The following is a 24,093-nucleotide window of genomic DNA, read 5'->3' on the forward strand; positions in this document are numbered from 1 at the left end:
ACTTCACCTTTACTCTTTCTCACTAATGTCTATACTCAGGAAAATTACCTGTCAGTTTCTCACTACCTTCTTTTTCATCCAGGTGTAACACTTGAGCCCTTTAAAAAGGGGTTCCTCTAGGAAGTTGATTCTGAAGGGACCCTCAGATCTTAAGAACACTAAAGCTGGGGTGCCTGGGTGGCTCAGTCGGTTAAGCATCTGACTTCGGCTGAGGTCATGAACTCATGGTTTGTTAAGTTCGAGCCCTGCGTTGGGCTCTGTGCTGACAGCTCAGAGCCTAGACCCTGCTTCAGATCCTGTGTCTCCTTCTCTCTCTGCCCCTCCCCCCACTCACACTCTGTCTCTGTCTCTCTCTCTCTCTCAAAATAAACATAAAAAAAAGAACACTGAAGCCAAGTTTATTCTACTGAACCGTGAATAAGAACACAGAGTGGCTAATTACTGTTGAATCAATTTTTCTTAAAATATCATCTACATGGACTCCTGAATTCCATTTTTCACCATTAAAGTAAGCGCTTTCTCATATATGGATCTCAGATACAGACAGACGTCTTCCATTTGAGGACAGCATCTCTGCTGCTAGGAAATAAGAAGTTGAACAATAAAGAAGATTTTGCTGCATTCTGACAAACCTGAAACCATGGTTTCCTGGGACCAGGACGAGGAAGTACTCCCAAAGAGCTTCCAGCTTTGCCCAGAGACCTTAATGTATGCTATAAAAATACTATTCTGGCTTTTTTTTTTGAGGAACACAAACTTTATTTGAAAAACTAGACATAAAACTCCATACTCAGAATTCTTTACTAAAACAAGATGCCATTTCACACCTATATGAAAGAAGAAAACAGGAGAAAATAGGTACGTGAAAAATTTTAAAGAAAAAACTAAGGGCGGGGTGCCTGGGTGGCTCAGTCAGTTAAGCATCTGACTCGTGACTTCGGCTCAGGTCATGATCTCAGTTTATGAGATCGAGCCCCCCAACAGGCTCTGAGTTGACAGTGTGAAACCTGCTTGGGATTCTCTCTCCCCTCCCTCTCCCCCACTTCCCCCACCCCGTGGGTGCATGCTCTCGCTCTCTCAAAATTAAACCATTTTTTTAAAAAGAATTATTTTAGGGGTGCCTGAGTGGCTCAGCACCAAACTTCAGCTCAGGTCATGATCTTACGGTTTGTGGGTTCGAGGCCCCTGGAGCCTGCTTCGGATTCTGTGTCTCCCTCTCTCTCTATCCCTCCCCCACACTCTCTCTCTCTCTCTCTCTCAAAAATAAACATCAAAAAAATTTTTTTAATATTTTAATTAAAAAAAAAAAAACAAGGGCCTCCCACAAATCGATTTCATAATGCAATGAGTCCTTACTTTGTTCTCTCTAGTGGGGACTGTGAAACGTGTGAACCCAGTAAGACCATCAGTACAGCAACATGAATACATAAAAGGCAGACGGAATAGCTTCCACCCGGAGGAGCACATACAGTGCTGTGACTCCTACCTAAACATTTGACGGTCCCGATGGCGTGCGCCGAAGCTGCTCGGGGTTTGTTAGTGACCAGAGCAAGTTCTCCAAAGTACTGTCCCCGGGAACACCGAGCAATTTCTACTGCGCCATTCTCTTCCACCTCGGATTTGCCCTGACAAGGGAAGTAAGAGCATGCGCTTTGACTCAGCTTATGAAAACCGAGCTAACCTTAGTCTAAAGCATCAGAAAGAAAACCTATGGTGTTCCTTGCTCCCCATGGGTGTTTGGGACTTGCCAACACTTACCTTCCTTTTCATAGTGATTTTCACTTCACCAGATTCTACAATGAAAAAAGAATCTGCCAGATCTCCCTGTAAGAAAGAAACAAGCACCGAGGGTAAAAATGCAAATTCGGGTGACAATAATCCCCTTGCCTCTCAAGCCCCGAAAAGTGAAGATGATTGTGCCGGACAAGTGAAGCTCCATAGGAACAGACTCTGTCTAAATTGAAAGGCTGTCCTCGACAACCACAAGTAATGAGCTCATTTGTAAAATTAATAAACTTCCTACCACAGCCTTTCTTGCTAAAACTAGCCAAAAAACAAAACAAAACAAAACAAAACAAAACCATGGCAAATGCTGAAGTAAAAATTTGGCCCCAACTCCAGCCTGGATGACCACGTCCACAGTCAGAAATGGCAGCACTGGGGGCGCCTGGGTGGCTCAGTCACTTAAGTGTGCATCCGACTTGGTTCTGGCTCAGATCATAATCTCACAGTTTGTGGGATCGAGTCTCTTGTGAGGCTCTGTGCTGACCATGTGGATCCCGTTTGGGATTCTCTCCCTCCCTCTATGCCCCTCCCCCACCCTCTCAAAATAAATAAACATAAAAAAAGAGAGAGAGAGAGAGAGAGAGAAATGGCAGCACCATTTCCTAGTAGTACCTCCCGCTCTGCCGCTCTGCCGGCCGCTCCTACCGCTCTGGGAGAAGCACTCAGATGCACACCCTGCATCACCCTCTGATAACAAGCAATTAGCACCAGTGGCCCAAAGGGGAGAAACTCTCAAAGAGGAGAAAGCAACCAGGCTCATCAGGAAGCAATCCACGTTGGCCCTGTCATCTTTAGCCACATTCCACACCACCTGGGGGGGGGGGGGAGCCTAAAAAAGGCTTCTGAAAGTGTTGCCATTTCTAACTACACACCTGCTTTTTCCTGCTTTGGGGTTTTGAGTGAACTGGGTATTGATTTCTGATGATACCTTCCTATTTAAATAGTGTAATACAGAAAATAACAGATCCTGACTTTTCTGAGCCTCTCAAAGTGATTCTAGAGAAACTTTGGTTTTTCGAAATTCCTTAGTACATAAAATGTAAGAAATACAGTATCAGCTTACACATTTTTGTCTAGGTTTATGTAATATAGACATGAATGTTTTATAAACACTTAAAAGACAACTAATATCTACAAAGATCTTTAGTAAACCCTAAGTATAATATATAATCTCTCATCAGAGCTTCATGTTAAATTTTCAAGTATTTTAAATAAAAATAGGTCTAGAGACTACTGTGTTACTTTTTTTTAACATTTTATTTTTAACTAATCTCTACACTCAGTATGGGACTTGAACTCACAACCCCCAAGATCAAGAATCGCACACTCTACCGACTGAGCCAGCCAGGCATTTTTTTTTTTTAATTTTTTTAACGTTTATTCATTTTTTGAGAGACAGAGTGTGAGCGAGGGAGGGGCAGAGAGAGAGGGAGACACAGAATCCAAAGCAGGCTCCAGGCCCCAAGCCGTCAGCATAGAACCCAACGCAGGGCTCGAACCTACAAACCGTGAGATCATGACCTGAGCCGAAGTCAGATGCTCAACCTACAGAGCCACCCAGGTGCCCCTAGGCATTTTTTTAAAAAAAACGTGTTCTACGGGCACCTGGGTGGTTCTGTTGGTTGAGCCTCCAACTCTTGATTTCGGCTCAGTTCATGATCTCAGGGGTGGGATCGAGCCCCACATTGGTCCTGCTTGGGATATTCTCTCTCTCTCTCTCTCTCTCTCTCTCTCTCTCTCTCTCTCTCTCTCTCCCCCTCTGAGCCACTCCCCAACTTGTGCGCACTCTCTCTAAAACAAAAAAGAAAAGAAAAGAAAAGAAAAGAAAAGAAAAGAAAAGAAAAGAAAAAAGAAAAGTGCGCTCAAAACGATGTAAAAGTGGTGAAACAGGGTCTATGGATCGTACCACTGTCAGTTCCTTAGGTGTGACATTGAACTGTAGTGATACAAGACGCACCGTCAGACAGTGGGGGAGAAGGGCATGAGACCTCTCTGACTTTTGCAACTTACCACAAATCTGTAATTATTACAAAATAAAAGGCTAAAAAAGTCATTTCAAAAGTGCTCTGTACTTTGTTATTTTTCACCTTTGTAGAACCTTCGCCTTGTTCTCTAATTTGACTCCACTTCTCTCCAATCCCTGACTAATCTGTGTATACATGCATATGTATGATAGGAGAGAGAGAGCGATTTACTTATTTTCCTTCTAAAAAATTATTCTTTCCTCAAGTCTCACAGACCTTGAATCTTGTTTCACATATATCAAGAGACAGTATTCTTTATTTTTTATTTTTTTAAAGTAGACTCCGTGCCCAACGTGGGGCCCAAATTCACGACCCTGAGATCAAGAGTCCCATGGTCTACTGACTGAACCAGCCAGGCACCCCAGAAGAGACAATATTTTAGATAAAGATTATAATATGGTATCAATATCTGGATACAAATATTACAGAATCTTTTAAAATCTGTTTAAATCATTCACTCAATACTTCAAAACTGTAACTAGGAAATACAAGTTAATACAAGATCTGTAGCTGTGTCTGTGAACTTCAACTGTTTTCATAAATCCTACTTCTCCGCAGCTCTATTGTAACCAAGGTTACAACTGGGATCTTAGAAAAGCTTTAGGGGTTAAACAGCACATTGGCCCCAATTTAGTGCCTGGAAACCTAAAAAGTACAGGGTGCAGTGTGTTCCCTTCTTGATTAATTTTATCAGGGAGCAGCCCCAGGAGGTCTCATCATGAACTCATCGTGCAAAACTCTGCAATAACTCCCAGTGCACCTACTGGGTCCTTACTATCTCGAGGAATACCCACCTGTTTTTTCTGATCATTAACAACATCTTATTGTTTAGATATATTTGAATTTCATGTCACGTACAAATAATAAAATTATCCAGAAATCCATGTGATGATTTAATACATGTTCATCGGGACTTAATTATATAAATAAAAATATTCAGATAGCTTAATGGCTATAAATTAAACCACTTTTAACAGGTCATTTGGTGGAACTAATAATCATTTAATCCATCACTGCATACTAATTATAGACACATATGAAAAATTGGTCAAGATCTGCCACATGTTAAGAACCTTTCGGAATATAACCCTAAGGTGAACTACCTAAAAAGGACTATACCTGAGCAATGATTTGTTCTCCATCGTTGTATACTTTGGTGCCTATGACATCTACCACTTTCAGGCGTTCAGAAACCTTAAAAAAAAAAAAAAAAAGATAATATCACGCAGATGATCTGGGTAATCCTATTTCAGAAGTTAAAAACTGGTAGCCTTTAAGCCAAATAAACCCAGCAGTGTGTGTGTGTGTGTGTGTGTGTGTGTGTGTGTGTGTGTGTTGGATTAATGAACTGCCAGCATTTTAAAATAGATTTCTCATAAAAATCTTAATTTTCAGCTTCTCTTGAAAAATCAGGAAGGAGACTCACAACACCCGGCCCACATTTGCACATGGCACCAGCTACAAGCTGTGGGAGACTAGCTGCTGATCTTTAGCTGGAGCACTTGTCGTCCAGCTTGACCCAAATCCCATCCTGGCTTCGTTTTCTCCTTTATGTTACTTGTCCAAATCTGAAGGCATCTGGATTTCCAGCCCCTGATCTCCTTTCATTTAAAAGAGATGCTGCTACATATTAACAGCTGCCTCATACACATTCTGTCATGCAGCCAGAACCTCTACCAGGCATGTATTGACAACCCAGCCGAAGGAGATTTCAGTACAAGAGTCAGTATGAATCCCAAGGCTTCTGGCCAAGGTGCAGTAAGATGGGGAAGGCATGGGGGAGGAGGTCGAGGATGCACTAGGTTTGCGATATCTATTAGACATCTTAGGGCATAGGTCAAATATGCAGTTGGATAAATATATCGGCCATTTGAGGGAGGGACCTTGCCTAGTGATGTCAATTTCAGGAGGCATCAACATATAGGCAGTATTTACAGCCAGGGGATATGACAAGCTCACTAAGTGCGTAAGTGTAGCCGGAAAACAGAAGAGACCCTGGAAGGCCAATGTGAAGAGGAAGGAGAAGAGGAGTAAACAGCAGAGTTGACTGGGAAGGAGAGGCCAGGGAGGACACACCGTTTTGACAAGCTGTCCCTGTAAAGGCACAACTAGTGCTACTGCCTACATTTATATATTATTTTCAGTCTGCTCTTATTTTTTTTAGTTTTTATTGAAATTCCAGTTAGTTAACATGTAGCGTAATATTTGTTTCAGGTGCACAATACAGTGACTCAACACTTCCAGACAACACTCGATGCTCATCACAAGTGTCCTCCTTAACCCCTGTCACCTATTTTTACCCATACCCCCACCCTCTGGTAACTATCGGCTTGTTCTCAACTATATAGTTAAGGGTATGTTTCTTGGTTTCTCTCTCTCTTTACTTCCCCCCCGCCCCCACTGCTCATTTGTTTTGTTTCTTAAATTCCACATGAGAGAAATCATATGCTATTTGTCTTTCTGATTTATTTCACTTAGCATTATACTCTCTCTAGCTCCATCCACATCATTGCAAATGGCAAGATTTCATTCTTTTTTTGTGGCTGAATAATATTCCATTGTATATGTCCCACATCTTCTATATCCATTCATCAGTGGATGGACACATGGGCTGTTTCCATAATTTGGCTATTGTAGATAAAGCTGCTTTAAACACTGGGATGTATGTAACCTTTTGAATAAGTATTTTTGTTTTCTTTGGGTAAATACTAATTAGGTCTGCTTTTAGATAAAACCCACATATAAATATGTTATAGATACTCACAGAAGTCTATTACTTGTAAAACTAAGCAAAATAAAACGAATGCAGTCATAGGTAGTAAAAGAAATACCAAGTTATACAAACACCACAATTTAATTTTTTCAACTAAAAATGTGGATACATTTTTATTCAAAGAACCTTTTCTATGGAATAAAATATTCCAAACATTTTAAAGCAAAATAAAACAAAAGCATATACATATACTTACTTCCAAAGATTTAAGGAATGGCAGTGACTCAATAAAGCTTTCATACATTTTTCTCTTTTTGGCATTATTTTTTACAATTATTCTCCTGAAGGTTACCCTGTCCTAAAGGCAGAACAGCAGATACAAATACAGTTACAAGACAGATTTTATTAGGAAAAAAGTCTGAAGAGGTAGTTTCATTCTATTCCCTATAAGGAACAAACAATAACTGAAGACCTTGAAATAAAAGGTTACCATTATTATCCTTTGCAGATTTTTTATTTCTTCAACCATAAAATATACACCCATATAAAATATTACTTTCATTTTTTTTAAAGGAAACATGAGTTTCCTTTAATTCAGAACAGATCTGGTCAACGTGTAATTGGGACAAACCACAAGGTGGCACTATTGCACCATTTAAAAAAAGGCAATAGGACCATCTTGGTTTTCCTCCAAGCTTTATTGAGATCCAAAGGATCTATAATACTGCGTAAGTTTAAGGTATATAACTTGTTGATTTGATACACTTATATACCTTGTGAAATGATTACCACAGAGAGTTAGTTAATACCACCTCACATAATAATTACCCTTTTCTTTTTTGTAAGGACCACATTTAAGACTTCTCTTAGCAACAATACAATGTTGTTAACCATAATTATCATGTTGTTCATTCAATCCCCAGAACTCATTCACCTTGTAAATGCAAATCTGTACCCTTTGACCAACATGCCCCCCACACCACCCCGTCTCCAGAAGCCACCACTGTGTGTCTCTGAGTTCAGGATAGCACAAGTTCTTTTACTGTGGATGACAGCCCAAGAGTGTCACAAAATCGTTTCAGTGGAACATACCAGCATTTTTTTAAATTGAGGTATAAGTGACCTACAAAACTGAATTTGTTTAGGGAGTACAATACAATGATTGGTATTCATATATATTGAGAAATGATCACAGTAAGTCTAGTTAACTTTCATCACCATACATAGTTACGAATTCTTTTTTTCCAGTAGAGAACTTTTAAGATCTACCCTCTTAGCAACTTTCAAATATACAATGCAGTATTATGAGCTACAGTGGCCATGGTGTACATGACATCCCAGGTTGTATGAATTTTATAAATGGAAGTCTGTTCCTTTTGACTCCCTTCATCCATGACCAGCATTTTTATAAAAAATAAAGAATAGAAAATCTCAGCATGCACATCTTTTAGTAAAGTGTTATTTAGGGATTTATTTCAGTTATACACAAAGACACACATACACATGCGCTGGTTGTGAGATTTCCTAATGTGTTTCTTGATGTGGGCTGCAGAAAAAAAATACATGAAAAACACTATTAGAAATTTTTTTTTAATGTTTGTTTATTTTTGAGAGAGAGAGAGAGAGACTGGAAGAGGGGCAGAGAGAGAGGGAGACACAGAATCTGAAGCAGGATCCAGGCTCTGAGCTGTCAGCACAGAGCCCGACACGGGCCTGAAACCAACAAACTGTGAGATCATGACCTGTGAGATCATGAGAGTCAGACACTTAACCAACTGAGCCAACCAGGCACCCCCAAAATTTTTTTAATCATAAGGCAACTATGAGACCTTAAAAAATCATGTATGCTAGGCTGTCATATCCACAGTGTGTCAGAGTTTTTCTTTTTTAAAAAAATGTGCACAGAGAAACTATGACTTTCTTGACTGTCAGAGCTGAATGCCAGTGTTTACCATTCTCAGGGCCCTAAAACGTTCCTCTGTTTACACTACTTAACCTCAAAGATACAGAACTCAATTAAGGAACTAGGGAAAATTTTAAAGATAATAAACAGCTCAAAAAATGGTTTTCCTACAAACTACTTTGAAAAATTTCTACAAAACATTATTCATAATAGTTCATAGTAAAGAGTCCCCATAATTAGTCATTCACTGATAATCAATTACACCATTTTAATATAAAATAAAATGGAGTTATGTTCATTAATTATTAAATTACTGCACTGACATAGTAAGGCTGAATTTAATTGAACTGGTAGGACGGGAAAAAATGAGAGTGTGGAGAGCATAAGTCTCTAGGAAAGCAAAGCAAACATCCTGTTCCCCCATTTAGTTTATTACAATTTTACAAGAGCTGTAATTTGGAGCTGCAATCCTAATAACTTTTTTTAAAAGAGAAAAATTTGCAAGGTAATTAGTAAATTTACTAAAATAATTTCCAAGCTTGGGTCTGCATGAGAATCAGCTCTAGCGTTAACAACAACAACAACAACAACAACAACAACAAAGGTTTCTCAGATCCCAGACTTGAATGACTCAAACAGTGTCTGCATGTAGGGCTCAATAATCTATAGTTCATAAAAGCTCCCCAAGTGATTCTGATACATAATCATTTGGGAACCAACTGCAACACTGTTTAATGGACAGAGTTAATTGCAAAACAGAGAAGACTAGAAATAGTTTAGGAAAAATTTTATTAGTGGCCCACCTCTTCACACCCCCTGTGACATATAATTAAAATCCAGAAATGCCCACTTCAAAAGTTTTCACCCTAGCCACATCAATCATGGCCTCCCGAATCATGGGCAGGGTCATGCACATCAGTTAATCCCCTAAGGCGAAGAGTCCTATTTACAAAGTCAGACGAGTCCACAAAAGACTTTTCTCTTGGGATGTGCTTATCTTTATACCTGCACATATATGGCAGAGCTCCAATCCGTTGCCCTTAAAGAAAAGTATCTTTTCGACTCGACTTTCTCTGAAAAGGGGCTAGTTTGATAAGTTGCTCTTCTAAAACCAGGTTTGAAATATTAAGTGATATGTTCACTATCCTAATCTTTAAAAAGTCACTGTGGTCATGCACATACCCAAAGGTGACCATCACAAACTGCCCACTTTAATAACATCTATAGATGAGTAAAAATCTCTGAAAATGCTTGATCCTTCTTGATGGCCTGAGTATCACACACTGGGAAATGCTGGACCTCCATACATAGTTTAAGGTGCACCAGGACACTTAACCGACGGAGCCTCCCAGGTGCCCCTGGAATAAATACATTTTTAACTGGTGCCTTCCTTAATGAAACAGCTCACAGCAGACTGTGGGTTCAGCCCACCATTCTGATGACAGGCAAACACTTCCTATGGACCTAGCCTGGTCTGGTCAGGAGTTTCTACTTAGCTGGCTTTGGGTGTCCAAATCTTTAATAGTCCCTGAAACACTTCAGATGACAATGAGTTTCCTCCCGTGTGAAACAATTCCCATTTTTCTTGTACATCTGAAAATGAGACCCATCACATCTTTACTATGTAAACAATAACTGCCTGATTCTCATAAGAGGAAATACAGTATGTACTGTTTCTTTGAGCAAGACATTTTTATCAACTGAATTTGCTTCACAGTTAAATGCTGAGACGTCACCGAGTAATGTGCTACTTCTGTAAAGCTATAGTCCTTGGGAACCAGATCCTAACAGACTTCCAATTTCTCAACCTCTCTTCCTTCCACAAAAGGATTCTTGAGCGAATATATCTGTGTTGAAACTACAGGGTGGGCTGTTTTCAACAATTTAAAAGGAAAATACAAGTATCACAAACATGCCCTTAAATCAGCGCTACTTAAATAGTGTGTTCTGGGCACAGCAGCACTGGGGTGCCCTGGGAGCTTATGAGTAACACAAAATCACAGGCCTCATTCCAGACCTAGTGAACCAGAATCTACATTTTAACTATGTTCCCAGGTAAGCACACTGGAGTCTGAGAAGCACCATCTTAAATAGTCTTCTAGAATCGGCTACTCTGCACCCTGATACCACGTATGAAAAGACCCTCCCTTCCCACCTCACCCAAGTGTCTTTAAACTGACTTTTAAGCCTTATACAAATATCACTATTAACAAATTCATTTTAAAAGCCCAGGACCCAACTCTACAGAGTCTGATTAAATTAGTCTATAGTGCGGCCTCAGCAAGGATTTGTTTTAACCACCCCCTGCCCCCGCCTCCTGCAAAGTAATTCTCATGTGTGTGAGAAGCACTGACATCAAGTACTCTCTCTCTACCCAGCTGCTTTTCAATGCCAAGTTGTTACCAATTTATAGCACACCAAGAGAATCTGTTTATGGAGGATTCTCAAATGCTCTCAGGCGCCAGAGTCACATGGTGGGTTTGCTCAAGCACGGATCACTGGGCCCCATCTCCAGAGCTTCTGAGTCAGTGGGCCCGAATTGGTAAGTGGGACCCCCCAGAATTTGCATTTCTAGCAAGTACCCAAGTGATACAGATGCTACTGGGTGGGGGGGGGCCACACTTTGGGAAGCACAGATAATATAACACCACGGAAAGCTATCTGAGAACACAACACTGAAGGCTCTGTGCATTTGCCTGGGTGGCTGGTTTTTAAGAGCATTTTGGACCTGAGTATCCTTCCCAGGGCCAGGAGGCTACGCTCCTGACTTGATCAGGGAAAGAACGTGAAGATTTAACTCAGCACAGTCTCAGCACAGACCCAACAGTTCAGCATCCACTATATAACAAATACCCTGATGGCTGATGAGGATGGCAAAGAAATCCAGCTATTAGAACTAAAATAATTCCATCTACCTGGCTTCCGTCATAACAACATTAACAAATAACATCGTGGTCACGTAAATATTTCACTCACCAAACCCCACAGAGCACCCGGAGAGGTAGCAGTGATCGTAGCTGCTCTGGGCGTATTGTACATTAAGGCCAGTTCACCGAAACTCCCACGATTGTCGTAGTTACCAACGCACCTTCCGACACCATCGCATTTCACATAAATATCAAACGTTCCTCTGTTGGACATATGAAAAGTAAGAGGTAAAAATAATTCAAGCAAAATCTCATTACTATCAAACATAATTTCAGAGAAGAGCCCTGTGCAAGAAAAATCCCATTTCCAGCTTCCCTTTCTCCTCTGTTGGTTGATAAGGAATAAAAGGGCATCAGTATGTGCCAGAGACAACATCTGTGCCAGAGACAACATCTGTGCCAGACAAGCAGGAAGACACCATCACCTAGATGAGGGTAAGGACCATACATGGGTCTGTGGTAGAAAAAGAGACTAAACAATAAAAGTTTACAATAATAAAATAAATGATGAAAATAGAAGACTACAACCAAATAGTGTATGTGTAGGCATCCTTCTGAAGGAATGTATATGAAACAAAGCTGTCTGTGTTTATCTCTGAGCATTAAGAATAGTGAAAGATTCTAGAATGTTCACTACCTAATTAAAGAGGTTCTGTCTCCCACATGAACATGTATTACTTCTGAAATGAGAGGAAAATACTTTTCTTTTTTAAAATATTGATTTATTTTGAGGGGGGCAGGCAGGGGGCGGTGGGCAGAGAGAAACTCCCAAGCAGGCTCTGCACTGTCAGCATGGAGCCCGACCCCGGGCTCGAACTCACAAACCGTGAGATCATGACCTGAGCTGAAATCAAGAATCAGACACTCAACCAACTGAGCCACCCATGCGGTCCAGAAGAAAATAACTTAAAAAAAAAACATACAGCTCTAACAATTTGGTCAGCACCATTGTACAACACTTACAAGGGTCCTTTATAATCTAAGGGGGGGCCAGCAAAGCATGGCCCACAGACTGGCTGCCTGCTTTCATGAATCAAGTTTTACTGGAACACAGACACACGGGTTTGTTTACGGCTTACTGATCACTGATATATACTGCCACAACAGAGCTGAGTAGTTGTGACGGAGACCACATGGCCTACAAAGCCTAAAAAATTTACTGGAGCTCTTTACATCACTTGGCCCTTTATTGTAGACTGACACCCCAATCTAAAGCAAAAAGTGGTAGAAATTCAGACTATCTGATTCTGGTCTTTCTGTAGGTCTTTTTATTCTGTGCTTATCTTTTATTTGGGTTCTTATTCTAGGCAAGTAACACTCAGTCTGCATGGCACTGTGCTACATATTTGACAGATCCTCTCTCTATATAACTGCATTCTTCTTGTGGAAGACTGTCTTTCCACACACTGTATTTTATCAGAGAACATGGCTTCAAGGCTGGCCGAAACACCAGGAGGGCAGCTGGCAGAAGTTCTTTGCCTTTATCGTGTTGGTTAAACCCTTAACAAAAACAAAAAAGAGAGAGCTTTGAAGATTAGGAAAGGATTATGAATGATAAGGATACAACAAAAGCAAAAACAAAAAAACGTTAGAAACTAGTCAAAGATACTAATAAGAGACTAACTGGCTTGTACATTCATGGACAGAATGGCTTTTCAAGGATACCTTCTAAAATTTGTTTCATGACTGTTTTTCAAGTACAGATTACTTCTTCTCTTGGCACTATCTACACTTGCACTAAACACGTTCTCTACATTTCCTCCTTTGAACAGAATAAAATACACAACAAATGTGCTGATGAGAAGTAAAATAACTATCAGTCACCTGCGATCACGTCAGTCTATAATCTGTACTGCCTTTCATATAGATTTCTTCCCTGATAACATGAGGGGTCAGGCAGTGTGAAGCTGTGGAAAGACCACAAACAGTGGCCAAGAGACCTGGATGCTGGGCTGGCTGACTTTAACTGACTACCGTCACTTCCCTGTGCCTGGGAGTTTTCACCTGACAAATGGGTGATGAGGAGCTAACCGAAAAGGGAAATGTAAGGGAGTTTTTAACCACATTTGGGTTTCTCATATACCCCTACAGTTAAATACACTTTAAAAGCTGAGGGAATTTCTGAGGTGTTTCACTGATGACGGCTGTTAATGACACGAAGATCAAGACTTTAATTTACGTATGGGATAAATGGGTCTGTTCTAAAATCGGAGAGCTCACCCTAGCCCTGGCTACCATCTTGCCAACAGCTCTACAGGTCACTGAGGCATTAGGGATGAGGGAATGGAGGAGTCAGCGAGCACCCTCGATGTGGAGAGCATGTTCGATCACTGATGTAGGAGGGCCGAGTCAAGAAACGAGGCCTGTGCAGACACATGGCTGCGATTTTCTGCAAGGTTCTGAGTTGAGCACAACTCTACTCAGAGCAGCAAATACAACCCAGTGAACTGGCAGGGAGAAGTCCTGTGTTGCACCTGGAATGGGAGGGGCAGGGGATGCCAATGGTCTCATAAACACTTTATCATCGCTTTCCAAAAGCGAAGACCTCAAGACTCAGTTCAGACTGCTCTGCCATTAACAGTTTAGGGCTCTTACCTAATTGTCACTTAAAGCACATGGTTCGCTGATCACGTAAAGCACCACTTAAGTTTTCTGAAATTACATTTTCGGTACGAACATATGCCTTCTCACTGAAATAAAATAATTTCTCTACAGTGCTTTAAAATCACTTCTCTATAATGCTTTTAATGCACAAGAATGCAGAACAATTTCTGGAAAGAGCATTAACTACTCTCTCCTACCATGGGCGTGTTTTACTTTAGAGTTCATTAAAAAAAAAAAAAAAAGAACCTTTTAAAAAACATAACAGAGGTTGAGTTATAGGATTCGACACCCCCAAGGCCGTGTTCTGCTTCCGTCCTAACTATAACAGGCGTCCTCTCCAGCAGAAGTTAATAAATGAGGTAGCTCGCAGGAAACGACTGGGATTTATAGATTTCACAAACCAATATCATCAGTTCTTCTATAAACTATGCCTTCTTCCGTGCTCTAAGGTGATTTCACCACACGTATTCACAGCAGGTTTCTGGTGCCTGTTATGTAGTACTAAGAATAAAGAGGTAACAGCAATGATCAAATATTAATTTGCCAGTCATTAGGAGAACCGCTGAGATTTCACACGAGAGGTTCATTACATTGCATCAGTGAAGTTACGCGAGACTTACCGATCGATCACGTAGAAGTTGTCACCATCATCGCCTTGATCAATTACATGTTCCCCTTCTTTGACCAATTTTTCAAACATGGCATCTAACACTTGAGACATCTGCTCCTATTTTTTTTTAAAGAAAAGATACAATCCTTATGTTTATCTGTAATATGTTCTCTTGACTAACCATAATCAGCTTTATATTTCTGTGAACAAGCTCAAAGAAATCGAAATGCCATCACTGCCACTAAGTGTTACAAAACACACACACACACACACACACACACACACACACATACAGTCCTCCTTACCACATACAAATAAGAAGATTATATATTTCCTCTTATATTCAGTGCCTGAATGAAAGTAATTATTGGCTACTTCAGAATATTTCAGTGCAAAGATCACTAATATACTGAAAAATGAACCACCAAACCACCATATACCTTAACTGTGAAATATAATCTGGGCAATTAAAATACCTAGGTTAGTAAAGAACTATTGCAAATGTGTTTCCAAGATCCTTGTTTTTAAAACTTCCCTATATTAGTCATCACTAGAATTTACATAGAGATTACCTAAATAACTTACTGAATTCAAATTCTAACTCCAATCCTTTTTGGTTTAGCACCAAAACCAAAATAGAACGGAACAGAAAAACAACAAAAGCAAAACCAAAAATGACTGTGGCAAATTTTTTATCACTCTTCTTTGTCACTAAGGTTCTCCTCAAGAAGCAACCTTTCGCCTCGCTAGGACAGATTTATTAAAACGGAAGCCAGAAACCTCAAACTATTCTTCAACAACTATTAAAACTATATAAAATTTTTATTCTGCTAAAGCATGGTTAACAAGGCTTAAGGATAAACTTCAGCTAGTGAGAATAAACTAGGTGAAGAAATCTTTCCTCAGAATACAGGAATAATTTGAAGACCCTAGAATACACAAAAGAGCTCAGTGTTTCTCAAACTATGTTCTCTGGTACCCAGGGATTTAGTGGAGGCACTTCAGTGATTGAGTCTGTAAGCAGTTGATTTAATTGCATCCTTAAAGTGTATTTTAGCCATTAAATATTAAAACTAATGGCAATCAAAATGTTCAGATGAATTATATATACAAAATGTTTTTATGAGGTAAAATTTCCCATAAAATTATCCATGGTTAAGTGAACAATTCAGTGGCCACAAAAAGTTGTGCAACCATCACTTCTTAGTTCCAAAACATTTTCATTGCTCCCCAAAACCCTGTGCCCACCAAGCAGTCACTTGCTATTCTCCCCTCCCACTAGCTCCTGGCAACACCTACTTGTTTTCTGTCTCCATGGATTCACCTAATCTGGATATTTCATATAATGCAATCATACAACATATGACCTTATCCATCGACTATTTCACTTAGTGTACATAAGTAAGGTTTTCAAGGTCTGTCCTTGTTCTAGGTCTATCATACTTCATTCCTCCTTATGGATGGATGATACCCCACTGTAAATATACCATAATGTTTATCCACTCATCCATCAGTGAACACTTGGATTGCTGACACGTTGGGCATGAATATTGAACATTCATATTCAAGTATTTGTTTGAATATCTATGTTGATTCTTCTGGGTTATACCCAGGAGTGGAGCTGCTGAATTCTATGGTAATTCTATGTTTAACTTTTTGAGAAACTGCCAAGCTGTTTTCCACAGTGCCTAAACCAGTTTCTTTCCCACCAGCAATGTACTAGGGTTTCTGTTTCTCCACATCCTCACCAACACTTGTTATTTTCCCTTAAAAAAAAAAAATTACCCACCCTAGTGAGGCTGCGCTGGTATTTCATTGAGGTTTTGACTGACATTTCCCCAATGACTGGCCATGTTGAGGATTTTTTCACGTGCTTATTGGTCACTTGTAAATCTTTTTTGGAGAAATGTCTATTCAGGTATTTTGCCCAGTTTTAAGTTAGGTTGTTGTTTGGTTGTTGGATTGTAAGAGTTTTTTTTATAGATTTTGGAGATCATGCCCTTATATATATGATTTGCAAATATTTTCTATTTAGCAGAATGTCTTTCATTTTTTTTTGATAATGTCCTTTGATGCACAAAATTTTTATTTTTTATGAAGTCCAATTTCTTTCTTTTCATATTCCTGTTTTTGGTGTCTCCCTAAATCCAAGGTCATGAACACTTACCCTTGTGTTTTCTTCGAAGAGTTTTTATAGTTTGGGAGCTTACATTTAAGGTCTTGGATCCACTTTGACTTAATCTTTGTGTACAGTGTAAAGGAGGTGTCCAACCTGGTTCTTCTGTGTGTGGATGTCCAGTTGTCTCAGCACCATTTGCTGAAGAGACTGTTCTTTTCCCCATTGAATGGTCTTGGCACTCTTGTCAAAATCAAATGGACATCAGATCAAATGTATCAATCAAAACTATAGGGTTTGTTTGTAGACTCTCCATTCTACTCCTTGGTTCTATGTGTCTGCCCACGCCGGTAGCACATTATTTTTATTATTGGAGCTCTGTAGTAAAATTTTTGAAACTGGCAAGTGTGAGTCCTGAACTTTGCTCTTCTTTTTCAATGTTATTTTGATGATGTGGGTCCTCCTTTGTTATACAATTTTAATAAATCAGACAACAGCAAAATGTTAATGTGTTTTCTTGATATGGCTTTATAATATATAAATGTTACCAATTTAAACTTTTATAAATAGTGATACAAATAATTTTTTAAAAGAATATGGAACTTCCATAAATATAGATTATTGTTCAGTAAAAAGAAGAACTGGGCAGAACGCTGTGGGAAGTTTGCTGCCAACAAAATTTAAAAACGATACACTGATCTTTTAACCTCTTTGCTTAGGTTTATTCCTAGGTATCTTACGGTTTTTGGTGCAACTATAAATGGGATCAATTCCTTGATTTCTCTTTCTGCTGCTTCAGTATTGGCATAATGAAATGCAACATATTTCTGTACATTGATTTTATATCCTACAACTTTGATGAATTCATATATCAGTTCTAGTAATTTTTGGTGGAGTCTTTGGGGTTTTCTACCTAAAGGATCATGGTGTCTGAGAGTAGTCAAAGTTTGACCTCTTTCTTGCTGATTTAAATGCCTTTTATTTCTTTTTGTTGTCTGAATGCCAAGGCTAGGACTTCCATTGTTAAATAACAATGGTGAGAGTGAACATTCCTGTCTTGTTCTTGACCACAGAGGAAAAGCTCTCAGTTTTTCCCCATTGAGGATGATATTAGCTGTGGGTCTTTAATATTTGCATCAAAATCCTAGAGAACACAGGCAGAAACCTCTTTGACCGTGGCCATAGCAACTTCTTTCTAACACATTGCCAGAGGCAAGGAAAACAAAAGCAAAAATTATCTACTGGGACTTCATCAATATAAAAAGCTTCTGCACAGCAAAGGAAGCAATCAACAAAACTAAAAGGTAGCCTATGGAATGGGAGAAGATATTTGCAAATGGCATATCAGATAAAGAGTTAGTATCTAAAATCTATAAAGAACTTATTAAACTGAACACCCAAAAAACAAATAATACGGTTAAAAAATGGGCATAAGATATGAACTGACAGTTTTTCAAAGACATCCAGATGGCTAACAGACACAAAGAAAGATGTTCAACATCACTCATCATCAGGGAAATACAAAATCAAAACACAATGAGATACCACTTGACACCTGTCAGAAAGGCTAAAATTAACAAATGTTGCCAAGGATGTGGAGAAAGAGGAACCTTCTTACACTGTTGGTGAGAATGCAAACTGGTGCAGCCATTGTGGAAAACAGTATGGAGGTTCCTCAAAAAGTTAAAGATAGAACTACCCTAAAACCCAGTAATTGCACTACTAGGTATTACCCAAAGGATACAAAAATACAAATTTGAAGGAGCACATGCAACCCAATGTTTATAGCAGCAGCATTATCAACAATAGCTAAATTATGGAAGGAACCCAAGTGTCCATCAACTAATGAATGGATAAAGAAGATGTGGTAAGTATGTGTGTGTGTGTGTGTGTGTATACACACACACACACAATGGAATATTACTTCACCATCAAAAAGAATGAAATCATACCATTTGCAATGATGTGGATGGAGCTAGTATGCTAAGTGAAATAAGTCAGTCAGAGAAAAGACAAATACCATATGATTTCACTCACATGTGGAATTTAAGAAACAATACAGGGGCACCTGGGTGGCTCAGTCAGTTAAGCTTCCAACTCTTGGTTTTGGCTCAGTCATGATCTTATAGCTCATGAGTTCAAGTCCCACACTGGGCTCTGTGCTGACAGTGTAGAGCCTGCTTGGGATTTTCTGTCTCCCTCTCTCTCTGTCCCTCTTCTACTCTCTCTCTCTCAAAATAAATAAACTTATAATAATAATATTAATATCAGAAGGAAAAAAAGAGCGGGGAGCGGGGAAACAAACCATAAGAGACTCTTAAATATAGAGAACAAACTAAGGGTTGCTGGAGGGAAGTTGGCGGGGGTTGGGGAGGGATGAGCTAAATGGTTGATGGGCATTAAGGAAGGCACTTGTGATGAGCACTGAGTGTCATATGTAAGTAATGAATTACTAAATTCTATTCCTGAAACCAATTTTACCATATTAACTAACGAGAATTTAAATTAAAACTTGAAAAATACAAAAACAAAACAATGTACTGATCTATACATAGTATAACCCTAAAGAAATACCATGAGAACACTAAAAGAACATGGCTCCTGAGAAGCTGGGCTGCTGGAAGGCAGGGGTGGAAGGGGGATTTCCTTCCCTTGACTATTCTTTTATTCTTTTTTTTTTTTTTTTTTAATTTTTTTTTCAATGTTTTTTATTTATTTTTGGGACAGAGAGAGACAGAGCATGAACGGGGGAGGGGCAGAGAGAGAGGGAGACACAGAATCGGAAACAGGCTCCAGGCTCCGAGCCATCAGTCCAGAGCCTGACGCGGGGCTCGAACTCACGGACCGCGAGATCGTGACCTGGCTGAAGTCGGACGCTTAACCGACTGCGCCACCCAGGCGCCCCTTTTTATTCTTTTTTTAAATAAACATTATTATTTTGAGAGAGAGGAAGAGAGGTACATATGTGCAAGTGTGTGAGGGAGGGGCAGAGAGAGAGAACCCCAAGCAGGCTCCGTTCTGTCAGTGCAGAAACCAATGTACAGTTCGATCTCAGGAACCGCAAGATTTGAGAGACAGAGAGAGAGCAGGGGAAGGGTGGAGAGAGGGAGACACAGAATCCGAAGCAGGCTCCAGGCTCTGAGCTGTGAGCACAGAGCCTGGCACGGGGCTCGAACCCACGGACTGTGAGATCATGGCCTGAGCCCAAGTCAGAAGCTCAACAGACTAAGCCACCCAGGTGCACCTAAAATTTTTAATTAATAAAAAAGCCAAATTCTCCATTGAAACAGAGAACATACTACTGCATCTTCACGTGGGCTAAGAAAAGCTTCTGGAGGAATGATAGAGGTGGTCTGCAGGAAATGGTTTTCATCTCCCCACCCCCCAGTTCCTGTGTGAGTGCTGGCACCTACGTGGGAAAGAGCAGCCCCTGTGGAAGATGAAGCCAATGTGGCAGTAAAACAGTGCTGTCTTGATGTGGTGCTAATTGGCCTCACAGGGACCATTTTATCCAAATGAGTTCATCAACCAGGCAACATATGGTCACCTATCAAAGTTACGAAGTTTGAGTAAATGGTTTACTAATATTTTGTTTTGCTTACTATTTATATTCCAAGTCTTTTAGGCCCAATGGAGAGGGAATATCAGCCTTATTGATTAGCTCTTTCTCTAAATGTCAAATGGGAGAGAAAGATGAAATACATTATTTTTTTTTTGCTCATCTTGGAATGGGCTGCATGTTAGAACATTATAAAGCTTAGGAATTCACATACCGATAGAAAAGTAATTCCTGGTAAAATACAGAACAATCATTTCTTCTAGAACTTCTCAATGTGACAGGTGTCTGTTCTAATCAATCAAAATGCACTTTCCCCATCATTATGCACAGAGTGAAAAGAACTTAGGAAATATTTAATATGCAGAGGTTTTCCCAGTGACTGACAACCACAGTAGGAAATCCACAGCTTATTCTTTGGAACACAGACCCGTGACTGTGCTTGGTGAAAGGTCTCTGACTCACTTCAAAAATAACAATTTACTCTCCATTAATGAAAGAACCTATCAGAGAGCCTAGGAAAATTATTTCAGTTTGTCTCAAATTAGAAATATTGCAGAAGAAAAATGGCCTACTGAGTCGAGCATTGAAATATTCATGAAAAGGATATCTTCAAAGAGTTTCATAATTACAAATGCTGTGCTCAACGTATGCATACACAGCACTCCCAGGAAAAAACGTTCAGAGGCCAAGGAGGTGCAAGATTTCCAAGCTACACAATAACTTCAGGGAATTGAGATGAGATGCTAGATACAAAGCCTAGATCATTCTTCTTATAAGTGAGTAATTACTGCCTCCCCTTTTCTCCTCCAAATTTTCCCATTTCAGAAAAAGGTACCAGCTCATGGTCATTCCAGCGGAGACACTGGGAAGAAGACATCCTAGACCCTGTGCATCAGGTCACAAATCATCCAGTCCCTAAAAAGTGCCAGCTTCTGCTAATCCTGAATATTTTATGAAACCACCCCTCTTCCCTAAATCCCTTTTCCCACTTTTCTACCCTCTACCCTGCCACCACAGTGACGTCACACACATTCGATTACTACTTTTGCTGCTTAAAGTATTTCAAGTGTGACTTCCCACTGCCTTCAACAGGCAGCCAACGCTGCAGGGTGGAGGTCAAGAACAGTCCTTTATGACACATCGCGTGCGCGCGCGCGCGCGCGCACGCACACACACACACACACACACACACACACCCCCTATGCTCCCTCCACTGGGTGTCCTCTGCTCCAGGCTCCAGTGAGAACACTCCCTTTTCTTCCCCTGCCAAGTTCTTACTCTACTCATTTTCTGAGGCTCGGCTCAGGTGGCCTCCCCAGCTTCCTGAAACCTCAGGGGGCTGAGAGACCCTCACCCTCTCACAGTGTCCTGACTACATTACAGCATTTCCCATGTTTTACCAAATTGCTTGGTGTGGGTATTTGGATCCCCCATCAAATCGTAAGTTCCAAGAGGACAAGAACCATGCATTTCTGTGGCATCTAACACTTTATACAGGTTTTGGAGCACAGTATGTGGGCACGGCATCAAACTGAAGGGCACTGTTTTATAAGCAGGTTATAGGAGCCAAATATGTCATTCAATGTAAATGCATTTGGGTTACTGTAAAAAAAAATGTGTATCATGAGAAACCAGAACACTGTTCAAGACCACAAGCTTAACCTAAAATCTTCAAACTGTCATGTTTGGGGAGGTTTTTTTAATTCCAGGTGGTGATTTGTTGAGAAACATACATTTTTACTCATCTATATTTTGCATCATTCCCAGAAAGATCTGAGATAGTAGGGAAATAAATCAAGACAGTTCAGGCTCAAATTAAAAAAAAAATCTTTTGGAAGCAACTATGTAAATACATTTGCTTCTTCCCTATAAAATATTCAATAATGGTAATTCATGAATTTGCTAATTTTGTGAAGCGGCTTTTTCTTGTTTTTTTTCCCTCCCCTATGAACTGGCCTTTGAAAAATATATACATATTGAAGACTTTCATCAAAGAAGCAAAAGAAGGCTACAAAAAAATTACTGTTTATAAAAATAATCACTTTAATTAAATAAAGATGCTCCTTGCCAGAATCTACTAGTAATAGCTTTTAAAAAATTATTTTAAATGCAATTTAATTATTCTATTTATTAAAAAATTTTTTTTAGATTTTTTTAAAACATTTATTTATTTTTGAGAGACAGAGCATGAGCAGGGGAGGGGCAGAGAGAGAGCGAGACACAGAATATGGAAGCAGGCTTCAGGCTCCGAGCTGTCAGCACCAAGCCCGACACGGGGCTCGAACTCACGAATTGCGAGATCATGACCTAGGCCAAAGTTGGATGCTCAACCGACCGAGCCACCCAGGCGCCCGTATTTAAAATTTTTTTAAATGTTTATTTATTATTGGGAGAGGAAAAGAGACAGAGCATGAGCGGGGGAGGAGCAGAGAGAGAGGGAGACACAGAATCTGAAGTGGGCTCTAGGCTCTGAGCTGTCAGAACAGAGCCCGACACAGGGCTCGAACCCACAAACCATGGGATCATGACCTGAGCTGAAGTCAGACGCTTAACCGACTGAGCCACCCAGGTACCCCAAATTTAATTATTTTAAATGCACTTTTTACAGGGCTTTAAAAGAGTTAAAGCTGAAATGGCAAGAAAAATCAATTTAGAGGACAGAACAGAATAGGAAGCATTCCCGGAAAACACGCCTAACAGCTATTTCACTCCCATCTGTTTATCACTTCGTGTACAGGCACCTGAATAGCAATGTCTAGTCATTGCTGATGCATTAAAATGTGGGTTCAATTCAATAGGAAAGTATGCAAACAAAATAACAGGCGGGAGTGCCAAAAACCTGAACTAGAGCATTTTTACATCTGGCCCTAGTCCCTGCTCCTGGAAGCATAGCTGTGGGCCAGGAGCATCAGCCTCACCTGGGAGCTGGTGAGAAATGCAGTCTCTCAGGCTCCATGACAGACCTACTGAACGAGACCCTGCATTTTTCACCAGATCCTCTGATGATTTACAGGCGCAGCAGAGCGTGAGAAGCACTGTTTTCGGTGAGCTCTGAAATCCTCCCATGTAAAGTTCTAGTTGAAAAATAATCTGTTTAGCTGAAGGGAAAAACTGAGGATTAATTTTACAGCTGTCTTCCACATGTACCTGAAGGGCAAGAGTTAAATACTAAATTAGTTTAATTCCAATGCCCACCCCCATACACACACAAAGTTGTATCTTTCCACTGGTGATTATTTGGACTCGCACTGGTGGACGATCAATAGAAATCACATAGTTTAGGAGTGACTGGGTGGCTCAGTCGGTTGAGCATCCGACTTCGGCTCAGGTCATGACCTATATCATGGTTTGTGGGTTCGAGCCCCACGTCAGGCCATGTGGTGACAGCTCAGAGCCTGAAGCCTCTTTCAGATTCTGTGTCTCCCTCTCTCTGCCTCTCCCCTGCTTGCACTCTCTCTCTCAAAATTAAACATTAAAAAAAATAAAGAAAGAAATTACATAGTTTAAGTATCTTTTATTTCACAGAATCATTATCATTCTAGATAAATGAAATATGTGATTATTTGGAAGCCCATCAAAATTTCACAAATTCCCGTTAGTCACTTATTCTATCTGTAATTTAATACTACAAGAAAATGTTTCCATTTCTAAACTGAATTCCTATATTTTTCTATCTTAATTTCATTTCTTAATTTTTCATTATTAAACAACCAACACCCCCATTCTTTAGACTCACAGTTTTGCAAACTCAGAATTCTAGAGGACCTGAGTCAAATTGGACAAGAACTTGTAATGTGTGGTCCTAAAACAACATCTCCAAAGTCACAAAGTATAATCTGTGTTCCTGGAGGA

General features: G+C 39.9%; 1 protein-coding gene across 2 annotated transcripts in view; it reads right to left on the reverse strand.

The window, feature by feature from the left end:
- The window catches only part of PRKAR2B (protein kinase cAMP-dependent type II regulatory subunit beta), a 100,960-nt gene that overhangs the window by 2,559 nt on the left and 74,308 nt on the right, over positions 1 to 24,093 (reverse strand). Inside the window, exons 5-10 of one of the 2 annotated variants that reach the window (XM_049642783.1) lie at positions 14,577 to 14,683; positions 11,402 to 11,555; positions 6,779 to 6,880; positions 4,929 to 5,003; positions 1,759 to 1,824; positions 1,487 to 1,625 (exon numbers count right to left, since the gene is read on the reverse strand). In XM_049642783.1, coding sequence (XP_049498740.1) covers positions 1,487 to 1,625; positions 1,759 to 1,824; positions 4,929 to 5,003; positions 6,779 to 6,880; positions 11,402 to 11,555; positions 14,577 to 14,683 — 643 coding nt within the window. The remainder of the gene's footprint in view (positions 1 to 1,486; positions 1,626 to 1,758; positions 1,825 to 4,928; positions 5,004 to 6,778; positions 6,881 to 11,401; positions 11,556 to 14,576; positions 14,684 to 24,093) is intronic. The other variant, XM_049642784.1, reaches the window with a different exon arrangement.

Source organism: Panthera uncia, chromosome A2 (assembly GCF_023721935.1).
Source record: "Panthera uncia isolate 11264 chromosome A2, Puncia_PCG_1.0, whole genome shotgun sequence".
Lineage (NCBI taxonomy): Eukaryota > Metazoa > Chordata > Mammalia > Carnivora > Felidae > Panthera > Panthera uncia.